The 27,232-nt window shown below is 45.1% G+C and overlaps 1 protein-coding gene across 4 annotated transcripts in view; it reads left to right on the plus strand.

Moving 5' to 3' along the window:
• Nucleotides 1-26,317, plus strand: part of CORO2A (coronin 2A) — a 57,762-nt gene extending 31,445 nt beyond the window's left edge. For 3 of the 4 annotated variants that reach the window (XM_069001641.1, XM_069001644.1, XM_069001643.1), the window contains exons 2-12: nt 4,344-4,544; nt 9,648-9,764; nt 14,524-14,673; nt 15,226-15,405; nt 16,224-16,340; nt 18,883-18,987; nt 19,338-19,434; nt 21,245-21,357; nt 22,439-22,529; nt 22,809-23,074; nt 24,336-26,317. In XM_069001641.1, coding sequence (XP_068857742.1) covers nt 4,344-4,544; nt 9,648-9,764; nt 14,524-14,673; nt 15,226-15,405; nt 16,224-16,340; nt 18,883-18,987; nt 19,338-19,434; nt 21,245-21,357; nt 22,439-22,529; nt 22,809-23,074; nt 24,336-24,467 — 1,569 coding nt within the window. In that variant the 3' untranslated portion in view covers nt 24,468-26,317. Of the gene's footprint in view, nt 1-1,914; nt 2,678-4,343; nt 4,545-9,647; nt 9,765-14,523; nt 14,674-15,225; nt 15,406-16,223; nt 16,341-18,882; nt 18,988-19,337; nt 19,435-21,244; nt 21,358-22,438; nt 22,530-22,808; nt 23,075-24,335 lie in introns of those variants that run through there. The other variant, XM_069001642.1, reaches the window with a different exon arrangement.
• Nucleotides 26,318-27,232: the final 915 nt, after the last annotated feature.

The following is a 27,232-nucleotide window of genomic DNA, read 5'->3' on the forward strand; positions in this document are numbered from 1 at the left end:
TGCCAGTGTTGGATGACCCTCACAGAGAAAAAGCGTTCCATTGCATATAAGTGGAGTTTTCTGAGTTTCAGTTTGTACCCATTGCTTCTTGTCCAGTTGCTGGGCACTGCTGAGGAGACTCGATTCTGTCTTCTTTACTACCTCTTCTGAGATACTGGTATGCATTGATAAGATCCTTCTGAACTTCTCTAGGTTAAGAGTCCTGGCTTTCTCAGTAATTGCTCTCATGTGCTTGGTGACTCCTTTCTCCAGAAGAGCCTTGAAACGTCAGACCATGCACTCTCTCCCAACTCAAAAGCAGTGTAGCTAGAAGTTCCTTGCAGCCAGGCAATTAATTTCCTTTTGGAAAGATAATGGTACTGCTGTAACAAGCAACTGCTGCATCTGGACAATACAGTGACCCCCCCCCCCCACCAGTGTGAGTAAACCTAACCACTAAAGCTGTAATGAGCGTGAAATTGTTTGAGAACACTGCACCTCTGGGGCTGTTTGGGGAGCTAGTCAGTTGCATATAACCTCAGCTTGCTTTCTGCCTGTGAGCATCCCTTCTTCCAAGATTAGCTTTCAGGATTGCTGCTTTTTTTTCCAGATAACTTGCATTTCTGTGTTTTTGTTTGGGACAGGCAGCTCCCACTGTATCCAAGATCCTTTGCATCTAATGTTTTCTGCAGAAGAGATACATTCAGCTAAAAATATGGACAAATGCAGGGTTAACATAGGTAAAACATGCTAAGGTAAAAGAGAGCAACAAAGATGGTTCTGAAAGCCACTGTTGATCTGCCAGGACTGTTACAGGCATGTGTATTTGTCCAAGGTGAGGTTGGCTCCAAACTGTGTCAGTAGATTGGGAGGAGGCAGTAAATAGGATAGAACTTGTGTCCTAGTACTGTTCATAGCCTGAATCTTCCAGTGTGACACAGAATGTGAACTTTGTGGGTCTTTGTATTGATGAGTGCTTGTAAAGCTCCAGCTGGACTTCCCAGCCTCAAGCCATCCCGTTTCTTAGCCTTTAATAGTCATCTCAGGAGGCTGCATGACCATGCCAGCAACATGGACATTTTGGTTTAGAATTGCTCAGACCTCTGCTTGTCAGGTGATGATGCACTTGGCTTCCTGCCATTGAGTGCATGCATGCTTCCCTTCACCCTTCAACTATGTGAGAGAGCTGTCTAAGCCTTGCTGCAGCTCAAAAGCTACTTGGGTGGATTCCCTTGTCAAATTGGAGTATTGTTGATCCGGTATCATTGATAATACTGTTCACCAAAGGCACATTAAAGAGGTCAATAAGGGACAAAACCATGTGCCATGGTTTAGCACAGTTTGGGTTTTTAGTTAAAGAAGGCTCCATCAGCCACGGAAGTGATTCTTTTGCAAAGAGGTGCTTACAGCTTCCTCTAGACCCAGTAGAACCAATCAACTGGCCAGTTTGAATATTGGCAACTTTTTAAAGCCGCTTAAGAAGCTTGACACACCTCTGTGATCCACATTTAAGAACGAACAAAGCCTGGGAAAGCTCTCTTGCTTCTGGCTTTTGGACAGGTAACCGGGGGGGCCCGCATGGCCCAGTGGGGCTGGGCCAGGCCCTGCTCGGTGCAGCCCGGCCGGGTTGGCTGTGACACGGCTCGGCTGAGATCTCAGCCGCTTCTGCTCGCTGGACACCCGGAGCAGCCCCTCAGTGCAGGCCAGGCTGGCCAGGAGACAGCCACCCGGAGCCATGCAGCCTTGTTCCACCCGTGACCCTGCTCTGTGCGGGCTGGCCCCTGCAGCCCTGCTCCATGCTGGCAGCCCGGTGGTGCGGCTCAGCCAGGCCGGCCCTCACCCAGTGCGGCCGAAATTCATCTGAGGTGCTGCCCGGCAAAGAGCGTGTGGCCAACAGCGATAAGGGAATTCCAGCTGCGGGGCCCGGTGAGATTAACCCTTGGAGTGTTGTAAACTCCCTCCAGAACAGATGAAGCCTGCAGACTTCTCCCAAGTCAGAGGAAAAGGAAAGGTGAAGGCATGTGAAAAAAACACCATAAAGACACCGAAGTCAGTGAAGAAGGAAGAGCTGAAATCCTGAGACAGGAGAAAGAGGAAGAAGCTTCAAACCTAGAAGCTGAAATTCTGTTGTAAAGCCATGGTGATGGACTGTGATACACCAGAGTACCCATCGTAATTTCATGGAAGCATGGGGGGGTGGAGCATTCAAACTGCAATTGTGAGCAAAAGTACCTGTGCTGAAATAAGCAAATGTTGAAGTAGCTGTGATTTGATGAGAAGCTTGAACAGAGAGAGATGAAAGTGATGAAGACCCTTGCTCCCAGGGAAAAGAAGACGTCTGTTCCTAGAGATGAAGATGCTCCCAGAGATAGGTGAAGAGAACCTTTGCTTCTGAACAGCTCATCCTTAAAATGGTACCCCATTAGCTCATGATTGAAAACTCGAAAGCAGTTGTGGGGAAAGCTGTAAGACGAGGGAAGGGACTCTCACATGTGAGCAGAGAACCAACCCGGGCAGCTGTCTCGCTCTGACATTGAAGCCATGAAAGAACTGTTTCTTGAGGAGATGTCTCCATAGCATGAGCAAGAGAGACTCCTCTCCCTAAGTGAACTGAAGAAAAGATTATTATAGAGGTGGTAAACTGACTGAAAATCTCAAGGATTGTCTTTTTACGTTGTCAGTGGGAGAAGGGAGAAAGGTGGGTAAGAGAAGTGTTCTGAAGGTTTAGTCTGACTTTTTTTTTCCCTTTCTTTTTGGTCTGTTATTAAACTTTTTTATATTCTTTTAAGTTTTGTGCCTGCTTTGCTTTCTCCTTATCTCACAGAAGGAAAATAATTAAGTAACGGGTATTTTGTACCAAACCACTACAGTTTATGAACTGAACCCACTACCCCATGCCCTCTGCCAGTATTTGCCTGTATTCCCAGCTATTGTGCGAAGTGCTCCCTACCCATAACCTTCCTGCCTGATCTGCATTTCTTTTCCTATGGGCAGTAGAATCTTCTCACTACACTCACCATATGCCTTTTGCTCTCTAAATCCTGTGGGAGGAGCAGGATTTAAAAGTCTTAATTACCTTTTCTGACCAACATTGGTAATTTCCTATTTGAAAATAGCCAGTCAAAGGACAGGATTCTCCCCCTCTGCTCTCGTGAGACCCCACCTGGAACAGTGCATATGGTTTTGGTGCCCCCAACATAATGAAGACATGGAACTGCTGGAGCAAGTCCAGAGGAGGGCCATGAAATTGCTGAAAGGACTGGAGCATTTTCCCTATGAAAACAGGCTGAGAAAGTTGGGCTATTCAGCCTGGAGAAGAGAAGGTTGAGTGGAGACCTCACAGCAACCTGGCAGTATCTGAAGGGTTCTACAGGGAAGGTGGAGAGGGACTCTTTGTCAGGAACTGTAGTGATAGGATAAGGAGTAATGCATGCAAACTGAAGAGAGGAAACTTAGATTAGATATTAGGGGGAAATTCTTTACTGTGAGGGTGGTGAGGCACTGGAACGGGTTGCCCAGAAAAGCTGTGGATGCCCCATTCCTGACTGTTCGAGGCTGGTTTGAGCAATGTGGTCTAGTGGTAAGTGTCCCTGCTCATGTCAGGGGGTTGAAACTAGATGGTGTTCAAGGTCCCTTCCAACCCAAACCATTCTATGACTCTGTGACTCTATGATTTTATGAAATGTTACATCAGTTCCATTAAGCCTCACTGCTCTCTGTGAGAAGGGATTCTTGTGTTTAGCATGCTTTATGTGTGTCATTTAAACACATTTAAAATGCTGTCTGTCAGAGGGCTGTAGTGCGGTTACAAACCAGACACGCAGAACATAATTGTCAGTTGAAAAAACATCAACAAGTGGCTGTAACTATTCCTATGATCTATCAAACCATTCATGTGAGCAAAATTCGGAATAATTTTTGGTCCTAAACCACCTGAGGGCTAAACAAAGCATGCATCCAGACTGGCTTGTTCACTCACCATGTTTCAGGTTTTCCTTATCCAAGATGTTGTATTTTGCATGCTTCCTGAGCTCTATCCTACCAGAATTCATCTCCTCTTAAACTTGCTGCCATGTGGCCCTGCCCCAATGATAGGGACTGCTGACACATGCACAGCCCAGCTGGCTGGTGATGCTGAGAGCTGTCATTTCATCCCTGCACTCTCCTCTATCCATCAGAGATGTGTAACAGGATTATGGCAAAGGGGTGAACACCAGAGAAAACTATGTCTACAGCTTGCTGGCTGAGGCTTGGTGTGAGCAGCCCAAGTGGGGAGGGTGAGGCTGTGGTGGGGAGAGGGGAGTGGGATTCTGCAAGCCTGGCCTGTCCTTATGCCTTGGGACATTGTGTTTCTCCCCTTGCAGATGTCGTGGCACCCGCAGTACAGCAGCTCCAAGTTCCGCCACGTGTATGGCAAAGCTGCCAGCAGGGATAAGTGCTACGACTGTGTGCCCATCACCTGCAGTGTCCACGACAACCACTTCTGCGCTGTGAACCCCAGCTTCATTGCGGTGGTGACCGAGTGCGTGGGCGGCGGCGCCTTCCTTGTCATTCCCATCAAGCAGGTGAGCTCCCCAAGGCGAGCTGCCTTTCCAGAACTCATCAAGAGGCTGGAGGAGGGACAGGCTTTCTAGGGACCTAGATCACAGAGGTTATTCATTTAATGCTGTTGCCCAAATTGCAAAATGGTGGAAGAGGCCCCAGTTGCCCTAGCAGGTGATTCCTGGCATGTGTGTATTTATACGTCTTGCATTGCTGCTTGCAGATTTTTGACACCTTGCTTCATTTTATAACTCATTTGTCTTTCTTGTATAATCAGCATAATGTGCTGTTCAGATGTTTGTCTCCTGGGAGTAACTGCAAATTAAAAAGTATTTAGTGGATACAGAGAGCAAAACCAGAAAGATGCTTTAGCAACATGGATTCAGTGACCAAAGGAGAATATGGTATGTTTTGTTCTACCTTCTCCTTTGTGAAAGAATGGAAGCACAGTTATCAGGCAATGAAGCTCTTAAACTTCAAGCATTGATGCTGTGAAGACTTCCCTTTCAGAAACAAATGCCATGTATATGAGTTTTGATGACTTAGGATCTGATGAGAGGGAGAAGCTGGCTGTCTGATGTTTATTGCTTCAGTAAAATTAGGCATGCACTGATGTGGATTAACTTCAATATGAGATTATGATCTCTCTGGAATCAGGATAGAACAGATGAAAGGCAAAAGTTCAGCCTTTAATTAAAAGTTAATTGATGGTGTTATTGCAATGCCACTTTTTCAATATATATTTGCTAAGGATGAAAGTGAACTGGCTGTGCTTGAAGAACCTAGCACAGTTTCCAGCCCTTCTGGACTTTGTTAATTCATTCCTTCAATGCTGGTGCTGTTTAGAGACTGTCCTAAAATTAACCACTACCCTGTTTTTCTTGACTGAGTCACTTCTGCCCCCACAGTGATAGTCTGTTGAGGCTCAACAACTTGTCTTTATCACAGAACTACATCTGTAGGCAGACAGCTGTTGACCGTGGGATGTGGTGTGGGACCAAGCTCTCAAAGTGCTGGCAAAAGTAGCTGAAGTTGCTTGCATTTCTTACTATTAATTTTTCTGTCTTCTCACCTTTTCTCAGCTTGGCTAGTCTTTGTAGTAATTCTTCGTTCTTACACCTGCTCACATACTCCACCCAGTTCTGAAATATTGCATGTAGAAATCAAAGGCATGGTAGAACTAAAAAGATACAGAAGAGGATAATTAAAGTATGTCAGTGAAAATGTGAAAGTAACTTTCATGTGAGGAAAGACTTTGCAGGTCAGGCCTCAATCAGTCTGGGAAAAAAGGCAAATGAGCAAGATGTATAAAACTGTCAGGAGAAGAAGTTTAAGGAGCAACTCTTCTTGATTTGTTTGGTGAAGGGGATTCTGGAGACCAGGGAGCAGTCTGTTAGCAGCAGATGTAAATGCTGCTGCAGTTTAGATGTGGGGCTCACTGTCCTGGATGTTGATGAGTCTGGAAGAATTAAGGACTTCAAAACTGAGCTATGGAGAGGAGTTGGCCCCTTGAGAGTTAACCTTTGGTTGTGGGTCAGGGAAATTAGGTGCTTCACACAACTGTTCTCTGAATACCAGTTCCTTACCCATGCTGGGTGGTAAAGCCACTTCAGCTACCCAAAGAAAGGGATTCCTTGAGTCAGGACCTACAATACCAGCTACTTTGTTTTGTTTGATACACTTCCAAAGTGGTACCATCTGGTGCAAAGCAGAAACTTTTGACTTGTGCTTCTGATGGTGCTTTTTTTGTGACTGCCACCTCCCCCTATGAAGGTGAACCATGGCAGACAGTGTGCTGGACACTTGGCTTGTGCCCTCAGCTGCCAGGGCATCAAAGGCAGCCTGTTCTGGAGATGTGTCTGGGACAGTATTGTCCTCTTATGATGGACAGCTGACTGTGGTTAGTTTTGACTGGATTCATGGGAAGCAGACACATCCCAAGTGTGACAAAGTGCGGAGGAAGAGCCCAAGAACCCAAGAGCCACGATGTCACATATTTAGTTAAAGCAGGAGACAGTAGCCAGGACAGGGAGGGCTGCACTTGCTGGGGAGGATGAACAACCTGATCAGGTAGCTGTTCTTGTCTCTCCCTCCAATGCTTTTTTGAGTTCATTCTGCATGTGTTGCTACTAGAGGGGCTGCCTGTCTAAGGACATCCTTGAATGAAGGCTCAGCTTTGCTCTGTTTAACTGTGCCTCCTTGTTTGTTTGTTGTACTCCTCACCTGCTGAGTCACAGACACCAAGGTCTCTCATCTCTCCTTGAATAAATACCACTTCTTTCCTTCTGCACCAGTCTTCTTCTCTGAGAGCCTGGGGGTGAGGTGGGGCTGGGGACAGCAGAGGTTATGTAGAGAAAGAGTTCTTTGCCCTAGATACCATCCTTTCAGCAGGCCTTTGCATTCAGCCTTACAAGAAATTAGTTGAATATTTGCCATCACTTTGGAAATGGTCTGTTGCAGGGCGTGTCAGTGAGGTCCTGGTGAATATGTGGCACTGAAACCAGATGGATGGAAGGGGCTGTGGCCACTGGGGCTGCCTGGTGCCCAGAACAGGCTGACTGACTGTAAATCTTGCAAGTTCAAGGAGACATGAGCTCAGTGACTGTAACTGAGAGATCAGCTGCTTTCCCACAGTGTGGCCTGGGTGTAGATGTCCTGGGGAAGTGCATGCACAGCATGCCAAGGAAGGATCTTGACTGGGAGGGAAATTTTGTGGCCTTCTTTTGAAAGATGAAGTCCTGCCTTTTTTCCATCTCCGATGATAAGACTCGTTTGAGACCGCATCTGTCTCTTCCTCTGCAACAAAAAGCCAAGTAAGAACAAGGTCCCAGGAGTGTGGGAGGTTATTTGTGCCCGGGTCTGCAATCTCCAGTCTTTCAGTGTGTCAGCACCAGGTGTGAAAGGGAGGACATCTGTGGCTGTGCAGACCTCCTAGACACAAACTCCCCTCCCTTCTCTCTAGGAACATGGACTGTAAAATGAAACCATGATGACCCCTCCGGCCTTATGTAACTGACACATATGTGAGCACTGTGCTAGCGCCCTTCAGGGGCAGAGGTGGGGCTGACCTACCTCATAGTAATCTACCCTGTACAAATCTGCTGGGAGAGTTCTGACAGATGTTCCACTACAAGTGATTTTTGTCAGGGAGCTCCAAGCTTGACTACTTTTCAGAAACGCTGGAATTTTAGAAAGTGAGTGGTTAAAAAATGGGTTATTTTCAAGCTCTGTAGGTAACTGTGGAAGTCAGGTACCACTTCATGGGAAGACAACACATCTAGTTACTCAAATAGTTTTTGGTCTGTAAAATTAAATTTCCTCCAGCAATGAAGATCTTCACTTCCTCATGCAGATGTGCATCTGAGACCAGCAGCTCTAGCTTCATGACATATATGTTTGTTGGCTCTTGGGGGGTTCATGCGTGGTGAATCCTGCTCTGTCCCAGTGCTTGCAATGGGGCAGGTGAGACTGGTGGCTGGGAGAACAAGGGCTCCTTTTCCAGAGCCTGTTGGGGAAGTGGGAGTAGGGTAAGAGAGCCTTGCAGAATGGGTCAGGCAAAACAGGCTTAGGTCAGCCTGGGAGTCTCCAAAACAGAGTGGGGAGCAGACAGGCAACTAGCTCTGGGAGGGGACAGGGTTCCCTTAGGGATCAAGGGATCCCTGTGGATCCGTCTGTCCACCCCTTTTAGTTGTCATCTTTAAACTGAGCTCTGAAGCCTACAAAAGGACACTGTGGGTGGAGGAGCGCTTCTTATTAGAGGCCTTTTATCTCTCTTCTGCCTTCCCAAATCTTTTTGCATTGTTGCTGTTATGAAAGGGAATTGTTTTTGTAGTCTAAAAAAGCACAGTCTTTTACATTTCAAAGCCCTTTGGATGTTCAGTCTAAAGCAGGTTAGTCCCAGTTTATGCAACAAACTTTCCAGTGAAGCCACACACCAGTGTCCCGTTCTGCATTCAAAATTGCAAACCCCCCCAAAATTTAAAAGGTGGGAAAATTACACCCTATCCACAGCCAGGTTAGGGGCAGCAGTGATTCCCCTCGGCTCTGCACTCCTAAGGCCCACCTCTGGGGAGATGTAGGAGTACATCAACAGAAGTGTCTGCTTTCTAGGCAAGCACACATTTGCCATAATTTTGGTCTACGATCATTCCAGGTGGGAAGCAGTAAGCAGGTCAGCATCACCAGCTTGCCATCATGTCTCCCTTCTTAGGTGACTGACTTTTCCTCTTGAACTGATGCCTGGGGTGGGTCAGGAGACTTCCCATACTTCTCCTGCTTCTTACAGGGGGAAGCAAGTGTTGCTTGAATGTTAGTAAAATCACCAGCACCCTCCCTACCATTTAAGTATTCGAACTTGACTCTAGCAGAGATCATGCCTGCAGTGTGGCTTTATTCAATGCAACACAGCCCCCATGTGGCACAAGGCTCTCAATACACCTTAGGGCACATTGTGCGGGATTTTTACCAGGGCAGATGCCACCTAAACACGGCTTCTTTTTTTTTTTTTTTTTTTTTTTTTTTTTTTTTTTTTTTTTTTTTTTAATTTTTTTTATTTAAGTCCAGAATGCTGATTGAATTCGATGAATGGCAGATTTGAACACTATCAGAGAGATAGCTTGCTGAAAGAAAAACTTAGTAATTTTGTAATTTGTGTCACAAATACCTTTTTGCTTTAAAAATTAAATAAATGCTAGCTGGTGAGGCTAAAATGAAAACCTAAACCAGTTTTTTTTGCTGCTTGTAGGAAATGTCTTCTGAAGGAGATTTTGCTGTTCTTTGTCCCCCCCATCACCAGATCTTTAAAAAATGTTGAACATTCAACTCATTCATAGATGTTTCTCCTCCAAGTTTTATTTTGGTGTCTGAACCTAATACTGTCTTCTAATATGCATGTAGGCATGCACAGCATGCATGTACTTAGGAAGGCCTGGGCAATCCTCCCTTTCTTTATGGTGATATCATCAAGACTTGACTAGCAGGGACAGCAAAAACCCATCCTCAACAGACAGAGAGCACCTAGGGCATTTGGAGGACAACAAGCAGAAGTAAGTTCCTCTCTGGAGCTGCCTTGAAAATGTCCTATAATTCCATGGCTCACCTTAGGTTTGACTGTATTTTTTTTCCAGACAGGCAAGCTTGATCCACATTATCCCAAAGTATGTGGGCACAAAGGAAATGTTCTGGACATCAAGTGGAACCCATTCAATGACTTTGTAATAGCGTCGTGTTCAGAAGATGCCACAGTAAGTTTACCACCTTGTACTCTGTGTTAGTACCTGGCTAATGTGCTTTTTGGAGAATGAGATTAAAAGAAACCAAAGGCCCATAGATGAGATGTTAAAACGTGCACATACTTACTTAAGAAGTGAGGTAAGAGTAAGATTCCTTTCTTTCTCTTGAGATCAGACCTGTGTGATACGAAATCAGTGCAATGAGGCAGATCTGTTTTGTGGGGGCTTGTGCCATTTTGTGGTGTCTTTGCATGATAAAAACAAAATATGAGTTTAAAATGGAATGACTATTCAAGTTTAATCTCTATGAAACTCCATCTTTACTTTAGAATAAAAGCTTCAACACAAGATAATTTGGACCAGCTCTTTCAGTTTAATTCCCTGCAGAGCAAGTCTGAGCTTTTTCCTGCACTCAGTTGCTCTGTGAAGTCATTCTGGATCAGTTGCAGTGTGGAATATGCATCATACAGTTCTGCAGTGGGAGCTTTGGCTTAAGTTAGTGTGGTTAAGATGCCATCACTGTAGGAATTGAAAGATTAAAGTCATATTTGTAAGGGACAATTTAGCTCATATCTACCTACTGGAAGGTCATTTTCAAGAGGTCTTGTAAAAAGTGTGATGTTGACTTCTGTGATAATGAGGACATCTGACTACCTACCATGCTTTTTTCCAGAGATCCCATATGAGCTTTCTCCCACTGGGTTTATTCTCACTCTGCCATACAGCATCAGGGAGGTTTCGCCTGCCATTTTCTCCGGCCCTGGCTTGGTTAACATGCTTTGCCATTTTAGTTCTGCCAAAAAGTCACTCTTGATTGTAAGATTTTTGGATTGTGTTTCCTGTTTAGTGACTTGTCTTTGCTTGTTTGGATACTCCTGTGGGGTTTTTTTTGAAGACTTCTTTCAGTTTCTGAACTGATGGTAAAGATCTTATTTTATCTTCTGACCTGTATGCCAGGTTTTCATGCTGTCTCAGGAAGCATGGCATGGCATGGCTTACTTGTGGCAGGAGGGCACCACCTTGGCCACTCTTTTGAGCCTCATATGAGGAAGGAACACAAGCTTCAAAACATCCCACTGCAGTTACAGAATCACAGAACCATTTGTTTTGAAGGCAAGGTTGGGTGGTCTCTTTTACCATCTCTCCAGGCAACCTGTTCCTGTTTTTTGCTGCTCCCATGGGAAATTTTTTTCCTTCCAGTGTGGTTAATTGCTGTATCCTGTCCTCCTACCCTGCATTTCAAGACAGAGATTGGCTCTGTTTTCTTAGTAGTCTTTTAAGTATTGAAGGCTTTTATCAATTTGCCCAGAAGCTGTCTCTTCTCTGGGCTGAGCAAGCCCGTCTCCCCCAGCTTCCACTCTCAGGGCAAGTGCTGCAGCCTCCTGAGCATCCTGGTGGCCTCTCCTGGACTCACAAGTTTATCAGCATCTTTCTTGCACTAGGGGGTGCTGGATGCACTATCCCCAGCTTTCCTTTCCGGTTTTCTACAGAAACTTGACACTGGATCACTCCTCAGACTAAAGAATGGAAACATGGAGCATGTCACTGGTCTCAATACAAAAAGTTGTTCCAGGAAGTTTCTCTGTTTGTGACTGTACTCTCTTTTTCCTACTCTCCCATCCTCATCCTAGCACCAGGAAATGGTATCTTAGGGGTCCTCTGCACAGTGACATGGTGTAGAGACATCTCCTCCCTCCCCGCTAAGTGGCGAGGTGTGGCATTTAAGTAAAACCTTACAAAAGGAGGGCCTTGTTGCCTTTGTAAAATTATGGCTCAGGCCTGTTACTTTGGCTAGAGAATGACTGTGAGAAAAGTTTGTGAGAAGAAAAACAATTAGTTTTTACCCATGAGAATGGAGTATCAACAGAAGCATGAAAGTTAAACAGTAGAAGGAGAAAACAGCAACATATCTGCACCTTTTATGTGACTGAATGCTTGAATGCTTATGCTATAGGTAGCCAATGGTAGTATATTGAACTTAATAATAGCCAAGGAGTCTATTGTAGTAGTTTAGCAGCCAATGAATCTGTAACACAAATGATAACATACAAAAGGTGTATAAAAGAGGCCGCTTTGTTTAATAAGTGGCTTTTTGCCCTTTGTCTGAGGCACTATCCGTGTGTGTCATACTGCCCCAACAGTGACAGTGAGGACAGCAGTGTGTTTCTTGGAGTGACTGTCTTTCCTGATACCTTGTAGCTAGACTTTGGAGGTCACTTTGTCCAAGCCCTGCTCAAAGGAGGCCAGTTGAATTGGGGTGCTCCAAGCCTCATTCAGATGAGCTGGGAAGATCTCTAAGGCTACAGATCCTGTGCACTGTTCTGGCTTGTGTGCAAGGATGCATCTAATTGCTTACTGGGCTGGGCCTCTCTTTGAGGAAGGCCACAAGCTTCTGGGTAGATGATGGAAATTTCACTTCTCCCACATTTCTCAGAGGTTTCTTGACCATTAACCAGACTCTCTGGAGCTTGCCTTGGTAGTACCACTGTTACGAAAAAACAGTAGAAATAAAAACTCCTTAAAACTAACATAGCAGTAAGAAGCAGATGTTCTTTATTCATCCGGATGCACAAGGGCATATCTCCTGTGAAATATTGTGCATGCTGACAACAGAAGAAACTCCTGTTTAGGTACTGTATTTTACATACATAGTCACTGATTTTCCCTGAATAAACATACCTATGATAATAATTTCCCTCAAATCAGTAGCATATTTTCTCTCCCCTTTACACATGCGTTTTTCTGTCCTGGGGATCTCTTTGGCGGTCCCTGGTAGCTGGTGACCTCCAAAGTCATACCTGACTGCCCAGTGGACTGGTAAAAGTCGGCACAACTGGGCTGGTTGCTTTCCAGTTCTCCTTGTTACAGAATGGGCATTGTGCAGTTCCATAGGCCAGTGGTTTTTGAAGAATAAGCATTGTGTTAGCCCACCAGGTGCAGACGATTTTTCATCTGGCAGTACTACAGCTATCTTTTGTGGTGCATAGCTGGAGCATGTAGAATGGTACTTTTGGGCATGGGAAGGATTGTATGTTCTCTGTGAACACTGAGTTCCAGTTCCCACTGCTGTTTGAGGCAGGCTTAGGACTGAGGCCAATGCAAATGGCTAGGGGCTGAGAGTTTGAGCTTATCATCTTACCCCTTCTGTTTCTCTTGGCAAGTCGTCAGGCATGAAGAATTCAACTTGTTGAAGATCTTCTCCCCTCTGGTTAGAGGGAAAACTCTGTGCCTTTTACTTCATTTTATCAGGTTTTCTTCAAGATGTAGCAGGGTAGAGAGCTTGTTCATGCTTGGATTACTCATGCTTGGCCTGCAGGCCTGACTCCAAGGCCTGCTTATTCTGCACACTAAAGAACTGGCAATTTCTGCCATTTAATGCAGCCTGAGATTCCAGCCAGGTGCTTTTCTCTGCTTTTATCACCAACCATTTCACAGCGTGAGGAGTGGATGGTTCATTCTAGGCAGCTTTTGTCAATGTGAACACAACCTATCTTTCCCTTTTCTACTCTCTCAGCCCCATTCCTTTAGTGATAGCTGTTGAAGCTGTAAAGGGCGATCTTTTCTCTAACTGCTGCAGGAGTTCAGGTGGATACTGCTGGACTCTACAGCTGTTATGTTTCCGGTGGACTTGATTCCTTAGTGGGAGAAACACTGCTGAGAAGAGTGCTCATGATGTTTTCCAGGAGGTCACACAATTTGGGTTCCTTTCTTATTTGGCTTAGAAAGGAGCCATCCTCATCAACCAAAGAGCAGGACACTTGCGCAGGTGTGGCTGATTTCCACAAACTATGTTCCAAAGAGCATTTCACTTTTGCTTCAGGCTAAGACCTAGAAAAATTTTGACAAACACAGTAATTTTCATTGAGCCAAAGGATTAATCATCTGTTAGCATCCTAAATACTTGTGTTTGTAGGGTTAGTGTGAGAAAGACTCATTTTATACCCACATAGGTTCAGCCCTTCTTGCAGGTTTCCTCAACTGTTTTCTTCCACCACAGGAGGACAGAGCATTTCTGTTGTCATGCAACATCCTTCTAGAAGGACCCAGAGCTGTAGGTGGACCTATTACAAGACAGCACACTCCCAGTGCTGAGTGACTTCAGTGCACTGCTGCCCAGTCTCTCTGCTCAGGGTGTCTGCTTTGAGGCCACATGTGTGCTGTTCTGTGTACTTTGACAAATGGCTGTGTCACTTGCAAAGCGTTCAGCACCGGAGCAGCTTTCTGTGAGACAAACATTTCTATAGCTGTCGTCTGACCAGAGGAATTCTCAGTTCCTTTGCCAGGTGGCATTGAATGGATCCTCAGAACCAGGATGAAGAGGGGCCAGGAGAGCAGGAGAGGGTTGAGCTTGGATCAATCACTGCTATAATATTGTAGATTCATAGAATTATAATATCTTTTGGGACTCAGATTTGCTGGCTTCTGCTCAAAGTTTGTTAAGAGGCAAGGTCTGCAATATCAGTGGTTTACTTCTTTCCCTTGGGAATAACTTTCCATAACTGTGCTGACAGCTTGGCCAGGTCTAAGGGTTGGATTGCCAAATTTAAAAAAACCCTGGTAGGACTGCTGTCTGAAGATAGAAGGTAAAGAGGAGTCTTCCGGTCCACAGAAGAGTAGAGACACAAATAACAAGGACTGGCACACAAAAAAGCCAGGCACATTCCTATTCACTACAAAGGGAATAATAATTCCAAGGCAGTAATAGCTATTGGTAAATTCCAAATTAGCTCCTGCTCAGGAAACTCACAAAGACCCATCCTGTGCCATTCAGGTTAAAATCTGGGACATCCCCAATCAGTTGCTAAAAAGAAACATCATTACTCCGAAGAAAGAACTTATTGGGCATGCTCGAAGAGTTGGTCTGATTGAATGGCATCCCACGGCTGCTAACATCCTCTTCAGCTCTGGCTATGACTACAAGGTGGGTCTATGCTCCTGTGGCACCCTGTTTGGCTGGATGTTTGAAATTTATTTTAATTTCAAGCTGTAAGATGTTACTGAAGAGTTTGGAAGCTTTCTTCAGGGGGAAATTCCATGGTGAATTCAATTGAAATTTTGAACTTGTAGCAATATTCCAAGGATATTGCTACAAGTTCAAAAGGACTGTCTAATTTTGCAGTCTTCTGATGAACTTCAGTCTACTCTGCACTTTGCATTTACTGAATTGGATACAGTATGCAATGCCATCCACTTTTGTTTGTGCTAGTGCAGATATCTGCAGTGATGTTGTCTATTTTTATGTATAAAATATGGTTGCAAAGGAAATTAAAATATTGGACATTTTGAGCTGACACTGATATACTGCTGTTAGTATCAGGAATTATTTTAGTTATTTTAAATGCTGGAGAACAATCACTTATGATAGTAAGACCTATACCTGTAGAGAAAAGATGAGGAAATGAATAGAGTACACAAAGTCCCCTGGTGTGTGAGGCAGCAAAGGACTGAGTTTTTTTTATTAATTTTGCTCCAGATAATGATCTGGAACCTTGACGTCAAGGACGCTGTCCTTTCAGAGCCAGTGAAGATTATTGATGTTCACAAAGATGTGGTCCTCTCCATGTCATTCAACACAGATGGTAGTCGCCTTGCCACTACTTGCAGGGACAGGAAGATACGTGTGATAGACCCTCGTGCTGGAACAGTCCTACAGGTAGGTTGGGTTCAGAGGTTTATGATCCAGCTGATCTCACCTCTTGGAGTGCTTCCTCTGCTGGGTAGCTTCATTGCCATAAAGGACGATGCATCTTGTGCCCTGAATTGCTCAAGGCACTATATGGTACTATTGCCTTCTATTTTCCGTGGAACGCTGGCTGTCATTATTGAAAACAGGGATTTTGCATCTTGATACCGTGATCCTTGCTCCCTGAAACATTACTTGGATGGCATTATTTTCATAGGTACCTCCTGCAGCCTTCTGAGGGACATGATGGGAGGGAGTGTAGAGATTAGGTGGACAGGTGGATGCAAGTGTACATCTGTCCCAATGATCAAGGTTGTTCTTGTTGCTGGGGTTTTGTTGGCTGGGTGAAGCTGGCTGCATTTTGTAGCCATTTGCACAGGTTTGTGTACACAGACAGTCCTGCCTGCATCTACTGGAGACTGCTGTCTTGCAAATACGTGAATCAATAATTAGGGAGGAGAGATTGGCTTGGCTGGTCAGAGCAGGTGCTGATAACACCAGGATGGTGGGTTTAATCCTTGTTTGGGCCAAGAATTGGACTTGATGATCCTTGTGTGTCCCCTTCAACTCAGAGTATTTGATGATCAGTGATTGGTCATTCAGCTTTTGGGAATGATCCTGAAGAGTTTAGGCCACTTTTTTCAGATGCCCTGAAATCCTGCTCACTGTAGTTCAGCTGGGCTGAGCAGATCTTTCAGATGTGAGTGAATGAAAGTTGTCTTGTAACATGAAATGTAGCTATGCAACAGATGTTGTCTTACTTATGCAACGTTCTTTCTCTTCTACAGGAAGCAAACTACAAGTCTCACAGAGCCAATAAAGTCTTATTCCTTGGAAACATGAAAAAGCTGTTCTCTACTGGAACATCTTGGTGGAATAATAGGCAAATTGCATTATGGGATCAAGTGAGTTGGACCAAAAATCTTAACCATACCAGCTTCAGTTTTCTCTCTTTTGCTGTCTCTTTAACTTTTCCACCTGCCACATACATAAGAATTGATTTATAACAGCAATTCAGAAGTGATCTGTCAGATTCCTGAGGGATGATAGGTCTTACTGCTGTGAGAGCTAACCGAGTTCTGAAGAAGCTTTCTGTTACAGTGGGGATACTGCAACACGCCTATATCAAACCAGGAGTCCCGTGGAAAACAAATATATACGGATGGATTCTTGCTAGATGTTTCAGAGATGTTTATTTCCCCAGCCGCATGGCCGGGCTCTGCCCAGGAACTGTTACAGTCAGGACCCGAGCTCCTTTTGCCCGCGCAGGGGAACACAAACCAACCCATGGGGAACGAGGCTGAGCAGGGGCAGGGAAACCCCGTGCCTCCCTCAGGGCTCCCGGGGCTACATGGCGGGGGGAGGAGACCCTGACAGCTTTCAACACAGAAGCCTATGAGAACAAAGAGAATGCTGTGCTCATGTCCTGGTCTTGGCTGGGACAGAATTAATCTTCTTCTAAGTAGTTGGCACAAGTCTGCCATTTAGTTTGGATTTAATACTGAAGGCGCACTGACATTTGCGGTGTTGCTAAGTAGTGCTTTCCCTAAGTCAAAGACTTTTCAGTGTCTCATGCTCTGCCAGTGTGCAGGTGCACGAGAAACTGGGAGGGAGGATATCCAGGACAGCTGATCTGAACTGGCCAAAGGGATATTCTATACCATAGAACGTCATGCTCAACTGGGGGGAGTTGGCCAGGAACCATGGATTGCTACTCAGGGACTGGTTGGGCATTGCTCAGCAAGTGGTGAGTGGTTGTGTTGTGCATCATTTATTTTTCTCGAGTTTCATTCCTCTGTCTCTCTTTTCTTTTCATTACAATTGTTTTTGTTCTATATTTTGCTTTTTCTTCAATTATTGAACTGTTCTTATCTCAGCTATGAGTTTACCTTTTTCTGATTCTCTTCCCCATGCCACCAAGGGGAAGTGATCAAATGGCTGCATGGTACTTAGTAGCTGACTGAGGTTAAACCACAACAGCCCACTACAAGAAGAAATTGTTCAAAGGACCTCTGTGTGGTTACTGTAGCTCTGACTTAACGTGGCTCTTACTGGTCTTACTGGCAAACTGGTCCTGGTGCTGGAAAGAGAAATGAGCTCTAGACACAGCCTACTCAGATGAAGCCCTCAATGAAGAAAAGTATGTAGTGTGTTTTTGATTTCTGATGATTCCTGACGGTAGTGTACTGAGGTAGTGCTTAATTGGTCATTTCCAAGACATGGTCTCCCATCAGGATGGCTGCTTGCCTTGTGAAACCCTGCTCTCATCTACCGTTTCATATGCAGTGAGATTTTTTACTTTGTCAGCATCTAAATATGTCCCTCTGCATCAACTGCCATGCAGCACAATCTTTTGTCTCTTTGTAGTGCTGTCGCTCTTTGTTACCAGACAAAGCCGGTACACCAAGCCTATGATTTGCTATGTTTTGGCTATGTTTTGGACTTGGCTTCTTCACACATGTGAGAGGCAAAGCACTGTATTTCTGTCTGAAGGCTTTCCACAATGCTGAGCAGTGCTGTGACACATCATGGGTGTCACATTAGGGTTTCACATGCTTGGTTTAGAAACGCAGTGGGAAGATCTGTGAGGCAAGGTATGTACTGTCTCCTTAGGAACAGGGATCGGCACAGGGCCTGCTCAGCAGGCCTCTTTCTCAGGTCCACATCCACCCATGCCATCTTTGCATCTAAACAGAAGCTTTGACTTCCCGCAGCCTGTAGCTGGTCAGTTCTGCAGGACAAAATGTGTGTTAACCCTCTGCTAAACACATGTTTATGTGAGAATCACCAGATGAACAGCCATGGGACAACATAGTCTGCCCTGTTGGTCCTCTGAAGATCACTCCCTTCAGCAGTGCAGGGATAGCTTTGTACAAGATGTGCCAGCTTTGCATATGGAGTGTTGTGCTGTGCCCTCCTACATGGCTTACCTGCAAAAAGCCAGTGGGAGATTCTGTCCTTGCAACAGGCACCTCCCCACTGTGCAGTGCTGAGCTGCTTGGCTGATGCAGACTGCTCTTGTGGGTGGTGCACTGTTGTGCAGGTATTGCCTTGACTAGAGGTTTTGAGAGAATATGAGTAAAATTCAGTGTGAATTTTACACCAGCAATGCAGGTGTACCCTGAAGGCCCCTTCATCTCCTGTGGTCTGGCCCACATAGGGGCAGGCAATGTTTCTTACCATATCTACCCTGAAATGCCATCAGATGCCTGAGGTGCTACAGTGGTAGGAACTGATGTCCTGCCCTAAGTCAAGGGCTGGGACAGAGCACCCGTTTCCCAGCCACAGAGCTTTGCAGCTGTCTGTGCATGGCCCCCTGCTCAGGGCTGTGGGTCATTACACAGAGCTGTGTTCACATGCCACTGCCAGGTGGGGTTCAGGGGAGGTGTCTGGACTTGAGGTGACTGACAGGTGATTGCAGCTGACTCTTTTCTGTGTCCTGCCCAGAATGACCTTTCTGTGCCTTTACTGGAGGAGGATCTGGATGGCTCCTCAGGACTACTGTTTCCTGTCTATGACTCCGACACACACATGCTTTACGTGGTGGGAAAGGTAAGTGCTTTCCACATCAGCAAGTGCAGGCCTGTTTGATTCTGCTCTCAGCTGGTGTTGCAACAGACTGAAGTCAAAGATACTCCTGAAGCATGTTGACCTAAGGATATGAGCAGATGGGATGGGGGGAGAGGATGCTTCAGCATCGGGCCACATTTACCATGTTTACAGATGTTCCATGTTTATTATGGAGAGGTACACAGCTGGGTCCTAACCTTCCCATATAGGAATGTGAGGGTAAACATTTGGTTCATTGTTGATCCTGCATGGCTTTTTGGGGCCAGGAATTTTTCTCAGGCTTTCATGCTGAACAGCAGAGTCTGGCTGATGTTGATTTTCTTTGCCTTTAGGGTGATGGAAACATACGGTACTATGAGATAAGCCCTGAGAAACCATACCTGAACTACCTGATGGAATATCGTTCTCACTTACCACAGAAGGGAATTGGTGAGTAGCAGCTTGTCTAATGTTTCAAGAGGATTGTGGCTTCTTTATTTTTAGAGGCTGCCAGAGTCTACAACTATCCAAAATACCGTTTAGAAAGGAGAATGGGTCAGATTCCTCCACCTGGGTTTACAGGCGCTTACAGTCAGCTTGGCCCAGGTCACCCATATATCACAGGTGGTATTACAGAGTCAGGGCTTGGGCCCTTCTGACCAGCAGAGCATGGGCTGGGCAGTTTTACCACTCACTGCTGCATCTCCTCTCACATACCTGGTCAAGGTGGAAAGGAGGATAGTCTGGATTTAAAGGCAGAGAATGGTCCTTGTCATTTGTCAATCTGCTTCAAGATTTTTGTCACTGAACTCTATTTCCATTGTTCCCACTGTGTGATATCTCTGGTAACAAATGCTTCACATCTTAATGCCTTCAGTCTATTGGTTGTCTACCTCCTTTTTTACTGACATTTCCTATTTAGAAATAGATCTACTGTGATTAGGTCACCATGCCTCCTTTGGACATCCTTGTTTATTAACCTGTCTGGGTACTACCCACTGTTTAACTAATTCAAGCTACAGAATTTAGCTTTCAGCCCTCAAACCATATTGTTAGCCCTTTCTTGAACCTTCTCTGTCTACTCTATAAGTCATATTCCTCTACAGACTGACATGTTTCTAGGATCATTAACACTCCTCCACACTACCTGTGGACACTCCTGCTGTTAGAGGAAATTAGTACAGATATTTGGCAGCATTGAATTTTGTGCCGGCAGGTTGCCTTAAAAAAAATTAAAAGGAATATATTATTTAAAACTTAACTGTAAGGACCTCCTCATTATTCAGTTTTTATAATCCTTCAGTATGACATCCTTATTTCTCATTGTCATAGTCTCTTTAAAAATAATTTCATTAAAAGGAAGTGTACAAGTGTTTTTAGAAGGCCTCAGTGAATCATGTCTACTTCCCTATCCTGCTTTGTTCAGCTGATCAAGCGTACTGCTAAGGTTATTGCACAAAACTTCCTTTTCAATATTACCAAAACCACGTACTGAGTGGAGCAGTGGAGTTTAGATTGTAAGATTAGAATAGTTTAGATTGTAAGTTTAGATTGCATAATGTAAGGAACAACAGGCCTTCATGTAAAATCTACTGCTTAATGAAGTCACTGGGTATTAGTAGAAAACTAATCTTGGGCACTATGAAACAAGGTCTACAAGCATAGGGAATATCTTTTGTTAAGGGAATTGACATGGATATAGCTTTGGACTGTACAAGCTAATGGGAGAGAAACCCAGTGAGGTTATCAGGTACTTAGAGACCTTGTGTGGCTTAGCCAGTCCCTAAAACAAAAATGGACAGAACAGATGTTCACGTCCTTCTCATACTCATTTCTGTTTTGGGACAGCATTAGGGGAGGATACTGGGCTGGAAGGTGTTTCAGCCATATATAGCTATTGTGGTGTTGTTTAGGTGTCCTGAAATCCCTTTCTGGTGATCCTGATACTCAAATCCTGTGGCATCACCTGCCAGTTGTGTTCTGTTCTGGTCACTCTATTTGGAGCTCATTAGAATGAATAAAGAACAGGAGGCTTAGCATGAAACCACATACCCTGTATGTAACAGCATGGTCTGACAGAAAAAAAAAAAAATTTAGTTTTGTAATTTGTGCCACTGAGCCAATTTTGGATGCAGACTTCGTGCTGATATGGTGCTGATACTATGACTCCTTTCATTGTTTGATGTCCCTTCTCCCATGGTTGATTACATTAACTTTCCTACGGAGATTTATACTCCATTTTTTAATGCTCTTCCCCCAGGAATGATGCCAAAGAGAGGTCTTGATGTGGCAGCTTGTGAAATTTTCCGTTTCTATAAACTGATCCCAACTAAAAGCTTGATCGAGCCCATCTCAATGATTGTGCCTCGACGGGTAAGTCAACCTCAGGTCATGTTCATATCTGAGGTAAATATCAGTGGAAAAATGAGAGCATTGCTTCCTCTCTGTGACTCTTGGGAGCAGGAGAGTAGGTAGAACAAGAGATTTTCTCTCTCCTGGTGTGAGGGACATAGCTGGCCAGTTTCTGGGGCAGCCCTGCCAACAAACCCTGTCTGGGTAACTCAAGAGTTACTCAGGGGTTAGGTCTCTGTTTAATGTTTGACTTTCTAAGACATGCTACCAGGCCTGCTAGCTGTCTGTAAACTTCTCCAATAGAATCTGTTTGACATAATGACAAAAGAGGGAGAGGGGTTGGAGTTGATGTTGGGTGCCATGAAAATCTCCTTGTGGAAGGAAGCAGAATCACCCTGGAAAAACAGGAACTATGAATTCATGGGTCTCTGCACCTTGGGTACAGTTGTGTTACAGAGAGTTGTTCTGCAGCACGTAAGGCATGACCCGTTGCACTGAGGGTGATGTAGAAGTAAGTCTCAGAGCTGGTGTCATTAGAGAAAGAAACAGGCCTCGAATCTGTAGCTAGCCAAGGTAGCTCCTCTGTGAGCATAGGTACATGGGAAATGGCAGCACTGTGCCCTCTACTTCCAGAAAATAGAGTATGAAAAGAAGGTATGAGTTCCTTGAATTCAGAAACCCAACAGAACTAATGCTCATTGCAACTCCCAACCAGGCATGTTCCTCCAGCTTAATCTCCTTGGCCAGTTTCTGTCAGTTGATGATCAGCTGATGCTTTGTGACTTGTCCATCCTTTGTATCCACATATTCATTCTCAGGAACATGATTTCATGGGAGTTGAGTTGGCATATGTCAACTTCCCCCAGTCTGAAGACCTCACTGGCATGAATTAAATTAGGCCTTCAGATGCAAGTCTCCTAGTTGGGGTGAGGAGCAGAGAGGCTCAGAGCAGGTGAAAAGACTTTATCTCCGTGCCAGTGAGTGCTCATGACACTCCCTGTGCTGAAGGGGAATAAACTCATTTCTCCACCACAATCCAATATAACCTCTTTAAGCCAAAATCTCACTGACATGATTACTCTGGACTTTTGTTTGCTTCCAGTCGGAATCATACCAGGAAGACATCTACCCCTTGACTGCAGCAGCCCAACCGGCACTGACAGCACAACAATGGCTGAACGGGATTAACAAAGGTCAGCACATGGAGAGCTCCCCAGCCCTTCAGCTTACTAGGGCTTGGGTAAGATGCTGCCAGCTCTCTGGCCTGTTACCTGCCAGAGAAAGAGGAAAGAAGGAAAAGGAGAGACATAGTAAATATGACTGGAATCTAAAATAACTTGGTGGCTGTGAATTCTGGAAGCTGCTCCGGTCAAGTGCCCCCATGTTTACCTCTGCAGGTTGTTGGAATGAATTGCTTACAGCTGATTTCTGGGTGTGGTTTGTGAGTGCTAACTTGCCTCCTTCCTCCCTAGGACCTCTTCTGGTATCCTTAAAACCAGGCTCTGAAGCTGTGAGTCCCTTACCACAGTTTCTTGACCCAGAGCCATTTACAAAAGTTACTGACCTGAGCCAACAAGAGGGAGGAAGAATGTCTCTGGAGGACAAGCAGAAGCTAGGAGAGATCAGAGATAGCAGAAAAAAGATGAAATCGGAGGGGGAGTTGCCAAGCAGTAAGAAAATGTGCCTCTTCAATGGCCCTGATGAATTTGAGTGTCCACCACCAAAAACTGAAAATGAGGTACGAATGTCTGGGATGAAGTGTTGGGGCTGTGGGGGAAGCCCAAAGCCAGATGACAAAAGGATGCTTTTCACCTGGTGGCAATTCAGGGAGGCTTTGTTTTGCAGGCCTGTGTCAGTGCAAGCTCTTTGTTCTTTGAGGGGGCAAAAACTCTGCCTGACCTGGCTGCCACGTGGGAAGCAGAAATATGTCCCAGCAGCACCCCGGCTGAGGGGGTCTGGAAAGGAGGGGGCAGTCAGTGTTCTCGCTTCCTAGGCATTCTTGTGGCACAGACCTGACTGGTGGCTGGCTGGGCACAAGGAGGTCCTTGTGACTTCCAGGTTCTAGAGTAGAGAAGGGGGGGGTTCATGCAGAATAACCCTTTGATGAGAGCTGCAGTCAGCAAGCCTGGTGAGGCAGCAGGGACTTCTGTGAAAGGAGTGGGTGTAACCCTGGTGCATCCATGTAGTCTTAACTGCCTGACTGTATTGTGAACCCTGACATGAGAAAGGGTCTACTTCTGCCTCTGGCTCAGCAGCTCACTACTGAGGGACAACTTGATAGTGCAGTGCTATTGAGGTTGGCTGCTGGTTGCAGCATGCACCTGGGAAAGCCTCTAGAAAAGGTCCTGGCAGCTCCATAATTTGTCTTTAATCATGGACAACCACCTCTCTATATAGTGATCAAAGCTGGCACAGTGGTACATCTCTCTGGTGATTTGTCAGCCTCCCACTGTTGGCAGCTTAGGGACATTTTCAACTACATGCAATGTGTTTGCTTTTAGGAACCCTGGAATAATTTTCTTTCCATACCTGTGCTGAGGTCCCCTTTCATGTCTGCAAGATTTTAGCATCTGCACCTTGATAGGGCAGGAATTTCCGCATCTCAATGTCCCAGTGGTATGAAAAAGGATATTTTTCTACATGCTTCTGAGCTGCCACCCCAAGGTTACAGAAGCAGCCCTTGTAGAGCTGGGTGCTCTGCTGCATGCATAATGAAAGACTTTGCTAGTCCCAACTGGAAGAAGAAAAGAGAACTTGCCCAAGGTCAGAGAAGGAGATGTGGCATACCTAGGAATTTAGACTCCAAATACTTTCTGTGGAACACCTGCAGTCACAGCCCAATCTAGTGGACAACAGGAGTACTGCTGATGTTGTCTGTTGGTTGAAGGCCTCCTCCTTAGATGTTTCTCTCAGAAGTGATGTGACAGCTCTGGTGGCATTGTTAGATTAAGCCTGTATTTTCTTAGTGTAAAGTAAGTAAAATGTGTGCTTTCTTACAGCTTTTGCAGATGTATTTCCGGCAACAGGAAGAAATCCGTCAACTACGTGTGTTGGTAAACCAGAGAGATGTCCAAATTAAACAGCTGAAGCTGGAGCTCAGGAATGTCAGAATGGACACACACGATAACTGAGGGTGCTAGCCTGCAGCTGTTTGTATCTGTGGAAAATGGGGGAGACTCCAGTTCTTGTGGATAACTCCTCCTAGGTTTTTTACTGGGGGTAAAATTGATATTTCAGGCAGCATGGACTTCCCTGGCTTGTGGTGATCACATTTCCCTAATCATCACCAGACAGTTTTTGATGGATTTGCTGTGCTTTTTCAGGCTCCCCTTGCTTGCCTGCTCACCAATGTCAGAAACTTGTGTGTTAATGCTAGTGAGAGACTTTGGAAATTCTTGCTCTTCTGGTCCTGGAGAAGCTACATGTTAACCTCTAGGAACAACCTGTTTTGCTGCCCCTCCATGTGACAGGAGGATGGGAGACTGAAGGCAGCTGCCAGATTCTTTGCTCACCCTGAGGCCCAGCAATGTGGCTCCTGTCCTCTTGCCCAGGGAGTCCACTCTGCTGAGCTTCGGAGGCACCTCTAACTCCAAAGGGATCGTCATGCACCCCTCTCACCTCACAGCTTGGCTCTGCCCCCAGGTAGTTTGGGAAAGCTGTGGCTGCCCTGACCTGGTGCTGGGGATAGTCCCACTCTGAGTGGGAGGCTGCACTGGGGGTGCCAAGGGCCGGCACTTTTGTGATAGGTAAAGAAGAGTCAGCATTGGAGAATCCTACTTTAAAAGGGTGATGGTGTGGGCTAGTTCTCACCAGAGAAACTGCAGAGTCTCTGTGTCCTGTGAGTCAGTGGCCTTCTTTCCCTCCTTCTGCCAAAGACCAGCTGCAGTCAGTTGGGGGTCCTCAGAGAAATGAGGACAACATTTAAAGCTGCATAGTGTTGACAGCAGGGGAATTTGCCAAGGTGGTTTAAAAGGATGAATGGGGAGTTGGACCCCCAACCCACTGCGGGCGTTTCAGCAATGGTGCTAGAAGTGTTGTGTCAACCACAGTAAGACCGCAGGGCTGTGGCCAGTCATGAACAGCCCTCCAGGGCTGCTGAAGTATCACTTGTCCTTAATGCCTGCAGCTGCTGCTTCCTTAGCTCCCAGGTGCCAGAACCTTGTCCCATTTCTGCAGCCATCTACAGCTGCAGGTTCCCTCTTGCCAGCTGTGTTGTCCAGCCCCCTGCATCCTCCCAGGCTGCTCAGCCTTCCTGAGCCCTGTGGCCACACTGATCTGTGCCCTTCAGCACCAGCTCTCTGGCTCAATGCTGGACCTTATGGAGATGTCTTAAACCCAAGCAGAGCAAACACTGTTTAACCTGTGTCTGTGCACCTCTATTGTGGCACATAGAAATCACAGAATCAGCTAGGTCCAGGGGATATGTCTAGGACACATCCTTGTCACCAGATGTGTTTTATTGGCTGCATTTTTTTGTGCTCGTTTTTTTCATACAAAATAAATTATTTAAATTATTTCCAAGGTAAAGTAACTTTTCCTGGGGATTTTTAACATCCTCTTGAGGACTGTTTCTTTGTTATTCTGTGACTGACTAGCATAGAGAATGGTTGGTCACTGTGGTTCTTATCCTAGGGTTGTGTTGATTTCAGCATTTATGGAAAAGAAGGTGTTTTCATTTAGGCTTTGGTGAGACTATTTAATCAAAACTTCTTTTTTAGACAGTATGCCTGTAAAAGCGTGGACTGTGAAATGTATTTCAATTTGGAGCTTAACTTCAACCAGTAATCTTTCACATGGAAAAAACCTTGAGAAAATAGAGTTATGCATTCTTGATCTGTGCCTAAATAGTCTTGAGTGATCATTTTAACAGTTTCTAAGACTCCTAAAAGCTTTGTAAGAAACTGTTGAACATGGGGATAAAAACCAAATCTGTGCAATGAAAAGCAAATATAACTGAATAATAAATATATTTAGAGGTTTACTTTTTGATACGTGCAAAATTGTTGTTTTATTGTTGTATTGTTGAAGTTACTGAAGCTGAATCAAGGTCAGAAAGGAGCATCACCTATGTCGCGGGTTGGGTTTGTAAACGGGCAGAAACACCAATTTAGTGTAGTGGTTTGGTCTAAAATGCTCATTACTGTTTATCTTCTATGAGATAAGAATTAGGAGAAATGCAAAGCAGGCACCAAACTTGAAAGAATATAAAGAAGTTTATTAACAGACCTAAAAGAAGAAAAGAAAAAAAATTATACCACCTTCAGAACTCTCCTCCTCCTCCCACCTTCCTCCCTTCTCCCACTGACAATGTAAAAAGACAACCCTTAAGATGTTCAGTCTGTTTACCACTTCCATAATAACCTTGTTCAGTCCATTTAGAAAGAGAAGTCTCTTCTTGCTCGTGCTATGAAAACAGTATCACGACGAGACAGCCACCCACTTCCAAATATTGTTCAGTCCATTTAGGAAGAGGAGTCTCTCTGCTCGCAATGTGAGTCCCTTCCCCCGACTTGCAGCTTTTCCCGCAACTGCTTTCGAGGGTCCACTCTTGAAGTTTTTTGGGGTACAATTTTAAGGTTGAGCCGTTCAGAAACAAAACAGAGGCCCTTCTCCTTCCCTGGGAGCAAAGGGTCTTCCTCATCTTCATCTTTAGGACTATCTCTGGGAGCATCTCTAGGAATTGAGGTTTTTCTCCTTTCGCATTTGGAGCAAAAGTCCTCATCTGGTTCATCTGGTTCATCTCTCCCTGTCCAAACTTCTCATGAAATTACAGCTGCGGCAGCATCTGCCTATTGCTTATGAGTTGAACACTCCACCCCCCATATCTTCATGAAATTACAATGGGATACTCTGATATATCATAGCTTCACAACAGACTTTCAGCTTTAAGCATCTC

Source organism: Aphelocoma coerulescens (assembly GCF_041296385.1).
Source record: "Aphelocoma coerulescens isolate FSJ_1873_10779 chromosome Z unlocalized genomic scaffold, UR_Acoe_1.0 ChrZ, whole genome shotgun sequence".
NCBI classification, from domain to species: domain Eukaryota; kingdom Metazoa; phylum Chordata; class Aves; order Passeriformes; family Corvidae; genus Aphelocoma; species Aphelocoma coerulescens.